This window comes from Pseudonaja textilis, chromosome 3 (assembly GCF_049901715.1).
Source record: "Pseudonaja textilis isolate UNSWEBS1 chromosome 3, rPseTex1.2, whole genome shotgun sequence".
Classification (NCBI taxonomy): domain Eukaryota; kingdom Metazoa; phylum Chordata; class Lepidosauria; order Squamata; family Elapidae; genus Pseudonaja; species Pseudonaja textilis.
The window spans coordinates 55,867,034-55,881,475 of record NC_141992.1 but is presented as its reverse complement, the minus strand read 5'-3'; the positions used below and the strand labels follow the sequence as shown (position 1 = coordinate 55,881,475).

Genomic DNA, 14,442 nt, shown 5'->3' with positions numbered 1-14,442 from the left:
ATCCCAGTAAAAAGAATTAGATAGCAGTTGATATGAAATGTGTTTTAATACTCTTGAGAGTTGCTTCCATAATAAATGGACAAAATTGGTTAATGTAGGGCACATCACTGTGAAATATGTGGGTGAAATGTGGAGATATTCTTAAGAATCATCTTTAAGGGAACCAGCAATGTGATAAGTAGTCAGCACTAAAGTTATTACAAAACTATTTTCATAAGTGGTTTATGATGTTATTGCATCACACCCTGACTATGCAAATTGTTTCTACATTCTAATATGATATTGGCCAAGTACTAGGTACAGTAAAGTATATAGTAGTGCTTTCTTCGGTAAATGCATTTTCATGCTAGACTCCCTGGTGGGTAAGTTTCTTGGTGTAGGCAGATTTATACATTTCTCTTTATAGCATCTTTCATGGTTCTAAATGTTAGACCATATTGGAGGAAAATTTGGACTATGAGATTGAAACTATTATCTCTTAGAATATCTTTCTCTTATACTATAACACCAAATACATTTTTAAAAAGCTGAGTTGTTGCTGTGATTCCCACATTCAGAGAACTGAGTGTTCTGCAGTCAGAAAAGGAAATATCTATTTTCTCTATACTAGTTTCAGTTTTAGAACTGAGTTCTGAATAAATACAGTAGCATTCTGGGTTGTTTCTCTGAGCTTCCTGATTCTCTCCAGTTCAGCGTGGTGCATCTAAGCTATGTACAGGCTGAAGATACATATTCAGTGCATGCTGAAGAAATAATCTAATGCAGAGCTGTCAAACTTGCGGCCCGTGGGCCAGATGCATCATGCGCTAACCACACCCATGCCCAGTTTAGCGAAGGGGGGAAAAGTCCCATACGTCATGTGATGCCACCATCACGATGCAAGTTTGACATCCCTGATCTAATGGTTTACCAGCAAACGAATAAACTTCTGGAGGTTTTAGAATGATAAAATGTATTATTGCTTAAATCAATCCTTGGAATTTTGCTGTTAACATATAGATTGGGAATAGGGAAGAAGGACCGGCTGTTCTTTTGTTGGGCCACACAACATGATCTTTGAAGCAGCTGCCAATTTTCTATTTACTGCACTGAATTCTAGTTGTTCAGAAACTGGCAGCTGTTTCTGCTTGTTTCTGTGTTTCGTAGCAATTCTGTGATACGTTGATTTCAACTCCCAGAATTCCCCATCCAGCCTTGCTCCTTTTCTTGAATTCTGGGAGTTAAAGTCCCCATATTTTAGAATTGCAAGGCTCAGAAATGCTGATATAGAGAGTATATCAGAATAACAGCAGAATAATATGTTGGATTCAGAAAGTATTTTTAGGCCAATGAAGGAGGAGAAAGTGGCAGATATATCAGCATCTCTTTGTCAAATCCACAGAAGTACTGTGTCAGCCCTGAAGCCATTTTTTATTTTGGGAGCATCTTTAGGGCTGCCACCTGAGGGGAAGAACTTCGGGTTTGATTTGAGTGGGGAAAAGCTCAGCTTCTCCAGAGTCAGGTTTTCCCCAGATGTGATATGACATGCCTAATAAATCTATACTTTGAGGAAGCTTTGAAGCTTTGAATCAAAACCTTGGAGCTTTGATTTCAGTGTTACCTGGAACCCTGACATACTGACCCAGGGCTCAGGGGAAAAATTAAGTTCACTATCTTTTGTGTTTTGTCTTTTAACCCTTGTAATTTCCCCACTGCTTTCTTTAAAACATGTTTGTTTTATTTTAGATATTAACAGAGTATTTCTGTTTTTTTCATGTAGAATTTTGGACTGGATTATGATGCCTTTCAGCACATGGTGGGAGATTGTCCTCCCAACTTTCTCCAGTTAGCCTTCAACTGCTGCAATGTCAGTATACTAAAAAAATAATGATCCTAGTTTATGTTAAAGTTAAAAATGCAATGCTGAATAAATTGAGAGATTTTGTAGCTCAGAAATTATCAATTATTTGAAGGCAAAATATGAACGAATTGTATGAATTAGTTTATAACATTTGTTATTTATGTGTAGATTTGGTATAAAAATGGGCAACAAATAAGTATATAATGAGTAAGGACATAAAAAGCTGTCACTATAGTTCTTTCCAATATTATATTAGACAAGTTATAATGAAAATGAAACATCCAGTAAATTTTCTTTTATAGAGTTTTTCTATAATTGCGTGTGCACCAAATGGAATGGCAAAACATTTTTATATTGGTAGAATACAGATAGTCCTCAGCTCATGACCATAATGGAGTTTGCCCATTATGGTCAGAAATTGTGACAGCTGTTAAGTGAAGCAGCCATATGACTGCCTCACTTACGAACCCCTATCCCTGTTCTTCCCAATGCGGTCATTAAAGAGAGCAAAACATGAGACATTAAGTGGAGCATGGGGTGTCTCTGGGGCCCTAGGGGAGGCACTGCGAGGCTAGTGAAGGTCCTTCCCCTGGCCTCCCAAGGCATCCTTCACCCACCCTCCAAGGTACCCCGTGTTTTGCTTCCCACCCTTCCGGGTCCCTGTAGCCCTCACCAGACCTATTCCCTTCTCCTCAGATCATGTCCATCACACTTACCTTTGAAAATGCTCTAGAACTCATGTTAGGGAAGCAAAGGGAGCCTCTCCATTGCTGGGCCATGCAACGTGATCCCAGAAGTAGCTGCCGGTTTCTGAGCAGCCAGAATTCAATGCAGCTGCTAGGAAAATAGAAGCTGCTTCAAGGCTCATGTTGTGTAGCCCAACAACAGAGCAGGCCGTCCCTTTTCCCTAATCCAAGCTTCAGTACTCCAGAGATCTTTGAAACAGAAGCGGCAATGGTTGATGCAAGGGTATAGGACTCCTTGGGGTAGAAAGTAGCCTTAGGGACTAGATTGTAAGTAGCTTTGGGGGATCAGCTGTAGCTTCAAATGGTTGCTAAGCAATCATTCATAAGTTGAAGACTATTGGTAACGTAAAAGCTTAGATTTTGTGTTATGTGTTTAATTTATCATTTTTTCTTATCTTCATAGATGGACCCAAAGTTACGTCCTTCATTTACTGATATTGTCAAAACACTGGAGGAAATTCTGAGCAATTTGAAAAAAGAAGAAGATGAAAGAGAACGAAAGCTTCTAAATCTGGATGCTGCAGATCGAAAACCCATCTCTGTTTCCAAAGGTAGGATCAAACAATATGGTCATAAAACTGCTCAGCTTGCCAACAAACATTAAATATTTTATGTTGTAATTAATTTTGTTTTTATTTATAATTAGGAAACATTGTATTTACAATATTCTAATTAAGTCTAATTAAATAGAATTGCATATTGAGTACAAGTTAATTTACTTGTAAAAGTTTAATTGGAAATACAATTTGATGTTCATGGTATATCCAATCTATTCACTTTGTCTTCCTTGAAGAACCAAATTTAGTCCACATACATACATATTAGTTGGACACATAGTTCCTTAAGTCACTGTGATAGGTTGGAATTTAATTTTGTTGTTGTTGTTCATGTTAACTTGAGCGAGATGCATAAACAATATTAGTCTAGACTACCTGAGCAAGTTGATACTGTATATGGTATACCCAGCTGAGTTGCACAACTGTCTCTGTGCAACTAAAAATTAAGGATAGAACAATCTAATCACATCAGTGCGGTCCTCTAAATGACACTTAATTTCAACAGCTTTTGTGTATGTCTCTGTATTTTCTTACATAATTTGTACTGCACCCCAATCCTGAGATTCTGGATGGATCACAAGAATAAGTGCAAGACAGAAAGTCATAAAAATAGTTGCTGTACTGTCTGTGCTGCACGCACACATACGTACGAGCACACACAGACACGCAAATAAAATAGCAACAGAAATAGTACTCACTTCCACAAATGCATTAAAAGGCTTGACAAAGTGCTTTTATTTTCGCCTCCCTTCTAAATGTTAACCAAGAGGGTGCATTGTGAACCATGGTAGGCAAACCAAGGCCTACCATAGAAAAAGCTGGCTTTCTAGTTCTTTCCTCCACAGACCTCATAATGAAAGGCAAGAATATACAACATTCCTTCCAACTTCAAATGTATAGGATTGGCAGATTTGGAGAAGATTCTACCTGTCAATGAATACTTCAGCTTCGACCATAACAACACAAGAGCAAACAATAGATACAAACTCAAGATTAATCGCAACAAACTTGATTGCAGGAAATACGACTTCCGCAACAGAGTGGTCAATGTCTTGAATACTCTGCCTGACTCTGGTTTCTTCCCCAAACCCCAAAATCTTTAACCTTAGACTGTCTGCTATTGACCTCACCCCTTTCCTAAGAGGTCTGTAGGGGGGCGTGCATAAGCGCACCAACGTGCCTACCGTCCCTGTCCTATTGTTTCTTTTATTTTTATTTTTTATTTTTCTTATATGTATCCATGTATTCATAACTATGTTTTTACTTATACCTATTATTTTGTAAGCAATTAACAAAAATAAATAAACAAAATAAATAAAAGATGGGCCAAATCAGAAGATGGCCTAAACCAGGGGTCTCCAACCTTAGCAACTTTAAGACTTGTGGACTTCAACTCCCAAAATTCCTCAGCCAGCAAAGCTGGCTGAGGAATTCTAGAAGTTGAAGTCCTCTAGTCTTAAAAGTTGCCACGGTTGGAGACCCCCAACCTAAATAGATAGACTCAGAATTTACTGAGGTTTTCTCATGAAACAGAGGCCTTCTACTTCAGAACCAATCAAATCTGAGGACTTTTCTCTCTGCCCCTTGAAAAGTTGTCACCTCTCACGTTAGGATTAATGGAAATCATGCAAAAGGGACACAATTGGCATGCATGATATGAAGCTGTGGAATCACAAGTGTCCCAGTTTACCATCACATCTCCAACAGTGGAAGATAGCCCCTGAAATCTTGAGCAACATTTGTTTTGAACAAAAATGGTGAGAAAAATAACAACACCATTCCTTCCTGATCTTTCCTCTCGTAGTCTGCTGCCAGTATGGCAATGAATATCACATAGATTTTAACAGATAGAATTGTCCTGCCTGTAGCATTTTATTGTGTATTAGACACAATAAAATGGTTGCATTAAAGTAACCATGGGTTTGGCATATTAATCAGATTACAGAGGAAGAGAATGAAGATCACTTTGCAATGTTGGTGGTTAGTGGTTAGCATCTTCTTTGAGGTATCCATGCTTTATTAATGACAGAATGATGTAGAAGACAATTAGGGCACTAGGTGTGGTTACCCTGTTTTTCAAAAGAACTCTTTTGTAGACTTGAACCTTCGATAATGGTCATTGTTATTTTGTCTTGCTTTGACACCCAAATTCTAACTCTATAGCTAGGAAAAATATTATAAAAGTAATTACTAGTTCTAGCTTTTTATGTTCTGGTCATTTCTTATGATGTATCATTTTAGAAAATGTTCAAGGCTTTTTATGTCTTCTGAGTCCCTGGTAAACATATGTTGGAGTTTAACCCAAATTAAGTGCTGTCTTCATGGCTTATTTTGAATCACACATACATCTTGTGGTATATTTATTTTCAGCTTGAATTGTAGCAAATTTTTAAAATAGAAAAAAAAGTTGGAGCTGAATTAATTTATAAAAATTAAAATTTGAGCAATCCAAAAGCCCGCTGGTAAATTTTGGGCCAGTCACATTCTCTTAGCCCAATCCACCTCACAGAGTTATTATTATGAAGAAAATAGGAGGAAAAAAGGAGTATTATGTTTGTTCACTGTCTTGAGTTACTTATAATGTAGTAAAAGCGGGATTAAAACAAAATTCTAAATTATGGCAAATGCAAGATTTTGAGGGGAGGGGTGTTTTACTGCTGTGACCACAATATAGACATTTAAGACATTGCTTTCATTTAGATGGGAAATTTGAATTAACTAAGTATAGAATTACATAGCTGAGCCAGTTTAAATCTTGAATTTGTCATTCATTTCAGTCTTAAGGACAAGATATATAAACTATAACCCACAAGTATGTGTCTTTTGTGATCCCAGGAGAAGATTAGGCCAATAGTTGGACCCTCTTTTATTGGAAGGCTTTTGGGAGTTTAAGGAGCAAAACATGGCCCTTAATTTTGCATATTGGGCAAAATAGATGCTTAAGCATCCATCTCATTCCTCAGAATTTCTCCCAAAAGCAAGTCCATATTTATGAATGCAGCTTTCAATACGCCATGGAAAACCTGGCATAGTTTTCAGGCCAAAAGATGTATTTGCATTTTTTAACAGGAATCCATATGAAAAAGCCCTTAAACATGAGGAAATCCATGATGACACTGGGTTTTGTACAACAGATTTTTTTAATTAATGCCAGCTACTTAATTTTAATAGTGGTAACATAATACAAGTGAAACATACAGACATTAAAAATTAAAATGATCATTGGAGTACTACTAGAAGCAATCTGGTGATTCCCATCCTTTCATTTCCCCAATTCAAGTAGTCCTCGTTTAGCAACCACAATTGAGCTTGGCAATTTCATCGTTAAGGAAAGTGGTGCCTAAGTGAAACTGCGACTGTGTTTATGATCTTACTTCAACTTTACTTTACTTTACAGACCTGTGAAGGTCATAAACACAAGGGTTGAACATAAAGTTAGATTTTCATCACCATTGTAACTGTGAATGATTACTAATATGCTAAATGAGGACTACCTGTCTCCCCAAAACTGCCTGATTTTGGCTTCCAGAGAGAAAAATGGAACAGGAATGTGGGGTTTCCAGGAAGTAAAATGGTACTAGTCCCAGCCTTAAATTATCCAAATCAGAATGTTCCAAAATTGTACCACCCAAATGCTGCCATTTGATGGCACGATCTTGAGATCCTGTAGGCTATGCGTGGGTTTTCCATTCTTGTTTTAAAGTGTCACTTTAGTATTTGTTCTGCTTAGGAAAACTTAAGCATAAACTCAGATATCTTAAAGGAAAAGGATTTTTTTTTTTGCAATGTAGCTAAACACTTTCCATCTAAATGTATTTAACAGATTTTTCCCCCAACCTCAAGTGCTGTGTATCCTAGTTTCTACATTGAACAATGAGCTGTTTCAAGGCTGATGTGGAATATAACCACTTCCACAGGGAAGTATTATTGTTTGCCTGCCCTTTTCACAGCATAATGGTGTCTTTTGCTCTAGGGAAACCTTACTTCTGTCTTTTAATTAAAAGGGGAGTGTCCTCTTTAACTTTCACTCTTGGGAAGACTTTTTAGAGTATACAAATAATTGGAAAATAACATATTTATTGTCATATTAACTAAGTATTTATATGCATTTGAGGGTTAGGAGGCACGTAGAAGAATATAAAGACAAAATATAACAATATGTGATAGATTGCATTCTCTGCCTATAGAAATGGCTTATACAAAATTGTTTGAAAAATCATTTCTTATGATGAAGAGCTCTATGAGAATTTGTGGATTTCCTAAGGGTGTATGGTTGTGGAGAATATCACATTTATATTGTGTGTATATGAGTCCAGATTTGTCACTGAAGTAATGTGTGGATTTAAATCTGATTTTATTTTGTAGGATTGCTAGAGAGGGGACAAGGTATCAAAAGGCTGAGCTCATTGGATGACAAGATTCCACCTAAATCACCCCGACCACGGCGCAACATCTGGCTATCACGCAGTCAGTCAGACATCTTCTCTCGGAAACCTTCCCGCAAGATAAATGTTCAGGACCCATATTATACACCAAGCAAAGGGGCAAGCCGAAAAGTCAACCCTTTCAATTCTAGGGAAGACTTGAAAGGAGGGAAAATAAAATTTTTTGACTTGCCTAGCAAATCCGTGATATCTCTTGTATTTGACCTGCACTCTCCAGAAGCAAGAGGATGTCCAAAAATGAGCCAGCCGCTGTTCAAGCACACCTATGCCTGTGATTGGCAAGACTCTTCTTTCTTTCCTGGGAGGAGAAGCAGATCACTTCCAGTTTCTCCGGAATTTGTTCATAAAGATTATAATACATTTGGAGATCTCTCTTCAACGGTCAGTAGCTGTGATCCCACCCAGCTAGGGGCTGAGGTGCGCCAGAGGCTGCTATGCAGTAATAAGTACGGTGTATCTGAGATCCCCCCTTTCCAGGTTAAACAACGTCATCCTCCACTTCTGCAAGAGGAGGAAATGGATTGTTCTGATGAATTGGAGCCTCCAAACAAAAATGGGTTTTCTGTAAAATGTTCCGTTGAAGAGGCAGAACTTGGGAAGCCTGAGGGACAAGTGCTGCAAGACACTTCTGGCCAAGTGGCTAATATCTTAGTACACAATTTAGACTACCCAGAAAATCAATTCCCAGAAATGTTCATGAGCTGTACCACCTCTGAAGAAATGGAGGTGGAAGATGAAACTCAAAGGAATATGCCTTCCGCTAAATTGGAATCTTCTAAACGGTTGCTCAGTATTAATCCTTCCTCACAGCAAGGCAGAGACTCTACTTTCCTTGAAGTGGTAGATAGCGACACTTCAAATGTTTCTCTGCTGCCTTCAGACACATCAGCATCAATAAGTGGACAGCCGAAATGTGACATTTAAAAGTCAACCATTGGCTGATGGTGATGATGATACACTCCCACTAACTACTCTGGTTTTAACTTTTGTGTCAAATGTCTCTAAAACCGTGTAGCAATGTTACCAGTCCATTTGATAATTCTAAAATGTATTATGAGAGATTGTATGCATGCAAGGATGTATGAAAGGAGTTCTCAGCATACCTCAGGAAAACGCTAATATAGGAATAAGGTTTGCTGTTGAATGCCTGATTTATGCAGGGTCACAATTATAGAGATAGTGGGATTATGGGCATCTCTCTGTGTTTCTGTTTGTGTTATTCATACTGTTTAGGTTGTTAAATGTTTTTAAGAACTTAGTATCTCCTTGAACCTTTAAAATCTTTGTCTCATTAGCAGTAAATGCCAAGCAGCAATAAATATTTATATGGACTATATTTAAAACAAGTAGTACCCTGGGGGCAGATCATCCTAAACTGGTCTTATCCTGGTCAACCTTCAAAGTATGAATTTTAAACCCAAGTATTCTGAACAATGTCCATTGTTGAAATACTCTGGGAATTGAAGTTTATACTTTTGGAGGTTGCTTAAAATTAAAGACAGTTGATTTAGACCTTACTGGACTACAACCACAACTGTTCTGGCCATTAACAAGGGCTGATGAGTTGGATTTCACTATTACCACTGGTTACCCAAATATTTGTACAAGACTTTCTGTCACGGGAATTTTAGTTTAAAAAAAAAAACCAGCTACTCTGTAAGTAGTTCAACGTATCAAACCATTTCTACAATACTCAAAAAAACTTGGTCCATGATTGGAAGAAAACATTTTTGGATTGATTCATTTTCAGAATATCCTATTTTGGATCAAAATGTTCCAAAATAGAATGTTTTGCACATATTTCCCCACTCTTGCTTTAAATAAACAGGAAGACTACGCATCTGAATTCTCTAAAATTTATTAAATAAGATGAGATTTGGCTACAATAGCTCCCTTACCTTTTCCAATCCAGTTGCTAACAGTGGGGGCATTGAGCATATTCCCACTTCAGGCGTTCCTTTTAAATTATTAGTTGCTTGTCCAGTTTTTATTCGCGGGAAAGGAAATTTTCCATTAGCCACTTACTGAAGGAACAGCAGAGTTCCGTTTCTGAATAAACTGTTCATGAAATAAAATGAGATGAATATTTTCATTTCTTCAATAACCTCATTCCCTTTATTATAAAAGCATGAAATGTATCACCATCAAATGTTTGGCATGGAAGAATTCTCTTCAACATATTTTAAAAATCCAGTTTTGCATGCATGTCTTCAATTAGTCTATGAGCTCACACAGAAACATGGTCTATGTGTGCAATTTATATAAATTCTGTAGATAAGTTGCTTGAAATTTCTCAATTGGAAAGCAAATTTTAAAGTGAAGCTACAGAAATAACATCTCTATACTGAAGTCCCTTTGGACATCCAGACCAGCATTACATGGTCAGAACTTAATATGAATGAATACAGATGATATAAAAAGTATTAAACTCACATATCTTGCCTCTAGTTAGAATACACTTGAAATTAATTCTGGTGAACATAGATTTCCTCATATTCATTCCTCATAACTAAACTGTAGAAAAGGCAAATCCTCACAAAATATGAAGCAATAAAAGAAGAGTCACAAATATTGAGCAGACCAAGTTTGCAAGTTATGTTTATTTATAGACATTCATGACAGCCTCAAGTTCCTTCCAGTAGCTGGACAACAAAATTACTGTCTTCTCAGTTATTCATTTGAAAATAAGTAGCACCACATTCCAGTTTAGTTGTTTCCTCTTTCGGGGTTAGTGATAAAGAATCCCAGTAGTTATTATCAGGCTGCTTTATTTAAACAATTAAAAAATCTAATCACTTAAACAGGTGTGATTTTGAATTTGGTAGCATTTTCCTCCACCCCATCCAAAGCAAAATAATTGATGAATGTAACTTATGCTCAGCTCTGGAAAGCACCAAGCATGCAATGTATCTCAGAGGCCATTTCACTTCCAGAAAGTATTTCACTTCTTTGCCTGCATTAGTTTATAACTTGCTCTGCAGATTCCACTCTTGTAACCTTCCAGTCTCTCACTTTTACTGCTTATGTAGGTAAATTCTATTCTGGTCACATCCCCCCTCCCCCTGTATTTTCCTGTTTTTTACATACTCTAAGAAGTGGTACCTTGTGAGTGGGATGATGGATTCCTACTGTGGTTGCTCTACCTTCTTAATAGAATGTTAGTGATAACCTAGATCCTTGATGCAAAGTAAGTCTTTCTAGACTGCAATAACTACAGTTATTGGATGGTTAAATATAAAGGTAAAACTGTCCTCATATACAATAGTAAACACTGTTATCACATCCTATGGAAAGCCAGCATTGCAGAGCAGCTATGGGCCATCATCTGTATTCTATACAGAATGTGGCCAAATGAATGCATAATTTGTACAAACACAATGATACTAGATGGTTTTGCTTTTGTTTGATTTGCTAACAAAGATGCCTATTGCTTTTGATAAGCCACCTGAAAACACTTCTAAGATCCTCAGTCTATTTTTAATTCATTAATTTTGTCTAAATTACATTTAATAAGCATATTAGAGGCTATTCGTGTGGCCAACTGATGAAAGACTGTGAATACATGTATTTAGCAAATTGATATCTGAGTAGAAAAAAAGTGTACAATAGATTCTTGGTTGCTGCATCTTGTCCAAGAACACTGGTATTTCTTGCCAGTTTAACTAGACACTTGAATAATTCCTCTTTGCACTTAATGCTGCTGTTTATACTGCATGTCACTACATTTCTATGCAAAAATAACCTTTGAGGTAGCCAAATATTTGATTTAAGGTTTATAGATCTTTATAAGATCTATTTTCATATTTATGAAGGAATTTTATGTCTTAATATTTGCTGTTTGTAAATAGCTAAATTTTGTCATTAAAGCTTAGGAAAAAAATTTATAGCATGTGTATAATTTAACACTGCCAGAAAAAGGATTTTTGAAAAAACATTTTTCTAATACTTCGGATATTTATGAATGTTTAAAGAAAACAAATCTTGATTTGTATGTATTGATTCATGTCTGATTTCCCTCCACCTTAGAATTACATAAACAGTATATTTCACTGGAACTGAAAAAAGTAACCAAAGATAAACGTAGTTTAAAATATCTGCAAGTTTTCTTTATCAGTTTTTGTAAACCATTCCCCAGTTCACTGTCAAAAGAAAATTAAATATGTGGTTGAGAAGACAAAATTGATGACGCAAAGGAGCAATATAAAATGGGAAACATCCATTCGGACTTAATATTCACACATTCCAGTATTTTGTTGTAAAAGTGATAACTTTTTTTCTGTTAAAGTCGGATTCCAAAAGAGCTTGTCTCATTCCAGAAGAATTCCTTATTGTGCTTTCACTTGTTTCAGATTTCCAATTGTGTATTCACCAGCAATTAATGATGGTGGTAGATTATCTGAATATTTGTTTCCAGACAAGACACACATTTCATAGTATGTAAGCTGCAGTTACCTTATATTAAAAAGCTAATAACTGAAGCCAATGCCATGTTGCTATGTTGTTAAATTAAATGCTTTCATATAAACAAGTATCAAAACATGGGAATTCCTTTACAATACAGATCAATGCTCTTATTAATTTGGTTATTTCTACTTCCAAGTAATCTATGTATCCTTTTAAGTTTTCAAGTTAATTGCCTTTGTCAAGGACAGAATTATCAGTAAACTTTCACTAAATGATTCAAGGTTCTATTTTGAGCAAAAATGTCTCCCTACTCTTTAAATTATTTATCATAATTAATTGCCCATCTCCTTCACAGAGGGACTCTGGGCATGTACAATAAAACCTACTCACCACTTTTAACCTACCACCCCATTTCTATACCTCATTAAAGGAAGAAAAAAACGAGTGAAAAGATCTAAATCTTTTTTTTTATACCAAAAACAGTTCTTGTTTTGGTTGCTTTTTACCTTTCGATTTCACAATTAACAGTTATCGTTCAAATATCAAATATGTTTGCAATACAGATAAATACAAAATTATTGTTTTATTCAATTCTTTTTAAAGTTTTTCCTAGAATTAAATATGTAAGTATTAACATTTATATAAAATTTGTGTGCTATTGCTGCATCACTTTACATTGATTTCAAATTTTGTCATTTTGCTGTCCATTCCCACATGTTGACAACATCTGGCTAGAGCTATCCAGTTAGCTTGAGCTTTCTTTTCCCTAACTTGGTATTAATGACAAGCTTTAGCTACTTCATTGCTCTCCCCAGCAACAGTTTTCAAAAAGTTGAACATTATTGACCCCACTAAAGTTATTATCAAATAATGCTTCCCAAGCAATGTATCTGGAACAGATAAGACTAATAAAAAATCATTTTTTAGCTTCCAAGAGATCTCATTACTGTTTTGTTGTGTGGAACTGGAATACATAACTTTGATGATCTGTATTGCAAGAAGACCTGGCACAATAAATTAACCGATAAAAAGCCTCCAGTTTGTCAAATATTTTTATACAAAAAAACTAAACATTATTTAATAAGGAAAACACCAATATTTTATTTCAACAAAAATTGATGATGGCAGAGAATAATAAAATATCCTTTTGAATTATTATACTAGAATGGGACTCGGAGCCTATGGCCTTAAGTTGATTTGTAACTCCATCTTGCATTAATGTTTCTTCTCAACAGTTAAGCAGCTTAATTTGGATTAGAAAAATAAGGCTGCAATAGAACTGTGGGGGGAAAAACCCAGACAATTTGGCACAAATTCCTTATCTTTTCCTTAACTTTTTGTTACCCCATCTTAAGGGGTATAATATACAAGCAGTATAATATAAATCACATTTAAGGACAAAGCATGATTCCAAAAGGATATCCAGAAAGAGTAGAGACAACCAGCTGCTTGCTAAGAAAATCAATGATCACCTGTTATGGTAGGCCAGATTCAGTTAGATTTCTGAAGCCTTGAGAGCTTTGTAGTGGATTTAGATGACTGCAATCTCTTTTGGGCTGCTATAAAAATAGATGGACTTATATTTGGTACTCAACGTTTGCATTCTCATTATCCAAAACAAAAGTCCCACAAAATTTCAGAAAGTTTGATTAGAAATTTCAAGTATGCATTCCATATCCTTTAGACAAACTCAGATTTGTTGAAAACTCTACCTCATTCTTGCCAGTAAAGAATATGATTCAAATAGGTGTTTGCTTTCAGTGCAGATTTTCAAATACGTGTGGATAGTACGTTAATGCGTCATTTATTCCATATTATATTGTTAGTAAAAGACAAGCTTGTCTCCTTTGTTAGTCTAAGGCCAAATGAATCCTATTAATGGTGATTTAAAATATTTGTGGTAGAGTTGGGGCTTAAATCTTCAAATTTAATGAGTTAAGCAAAAACTAAAATAACTGTTCTCAAGTATTCACCTGAATGTAGAAGGGTTTTAAAAGGTGGGTAATGCATTTCTTACCTATTCTGGTCAGGTTCTACAAGCTGGGATTTCTGAAAAGCAGCTAATGCTAGTACTAGTCTATAAATCGGAAAGTCTAATAAAGCAGGCATCTAGATTGCACGAAGAGCTGTAATGATTTCACAACATCTGCTGAAGACATGGACGTTAGAGAGCAGGGAATAGATCCAACTACCTGACCTTAGGAACATTAGGATGATGGTGCAAGGTAATCATGTAAAAAGGCTTTTCTGCAGTTCCCTTGGTTAAAACCAAAGCATTTCTCTGAATGGTTAAGGCATATTATTAATTATTATTATTATTATTATTATTGGGGGCGAGTTTACAAGGCTGCTTGAAAACTGATGCCAGCTGTCTTCTCATATATGCATTGCCATTCCCCAAGCAGCATTGTGTGAGCATGAACACACAACAAATGGGAAACCATTTTTAA

General features: G+C 36.0%; 1 protein-coding gene across 1 annotated transcript in view; it reads left to right on the top strand.

Moving 5' to 3' along the window:
- Nucleotides 1-12,928, top strand: part of TESK2 (testis associated actin remodelling kinase 2) — a 54,101-nt gene extending 41,173 nt beyond the window's left edge. Inside the window, exons 9-11 of the mRNA XM_026707008.2 lie at nucleotides 1,760-1,846; nucleotides 2,990-3,137; nucleotides 7,509-12,928. Of these exons, the coding sequence (XP_026562793.1) occupies nucleotides 1,760-1,846; nucleotides 2,990-3,137; nucleotides 7,509-8,512 (1,239 nt within the window). The 3' untranslated portion in view covers nucleotides 8,513-12,928. The remainder of the gene's footprint in view (nucleotides 1-1,759; nucleotides 1,847-2,989; nucleotides 3,138-7,508) is intronic.
- The last annotated feature ends 1,514 nt before the right edge of the window (nucleotides 12,929-14,442 follow it).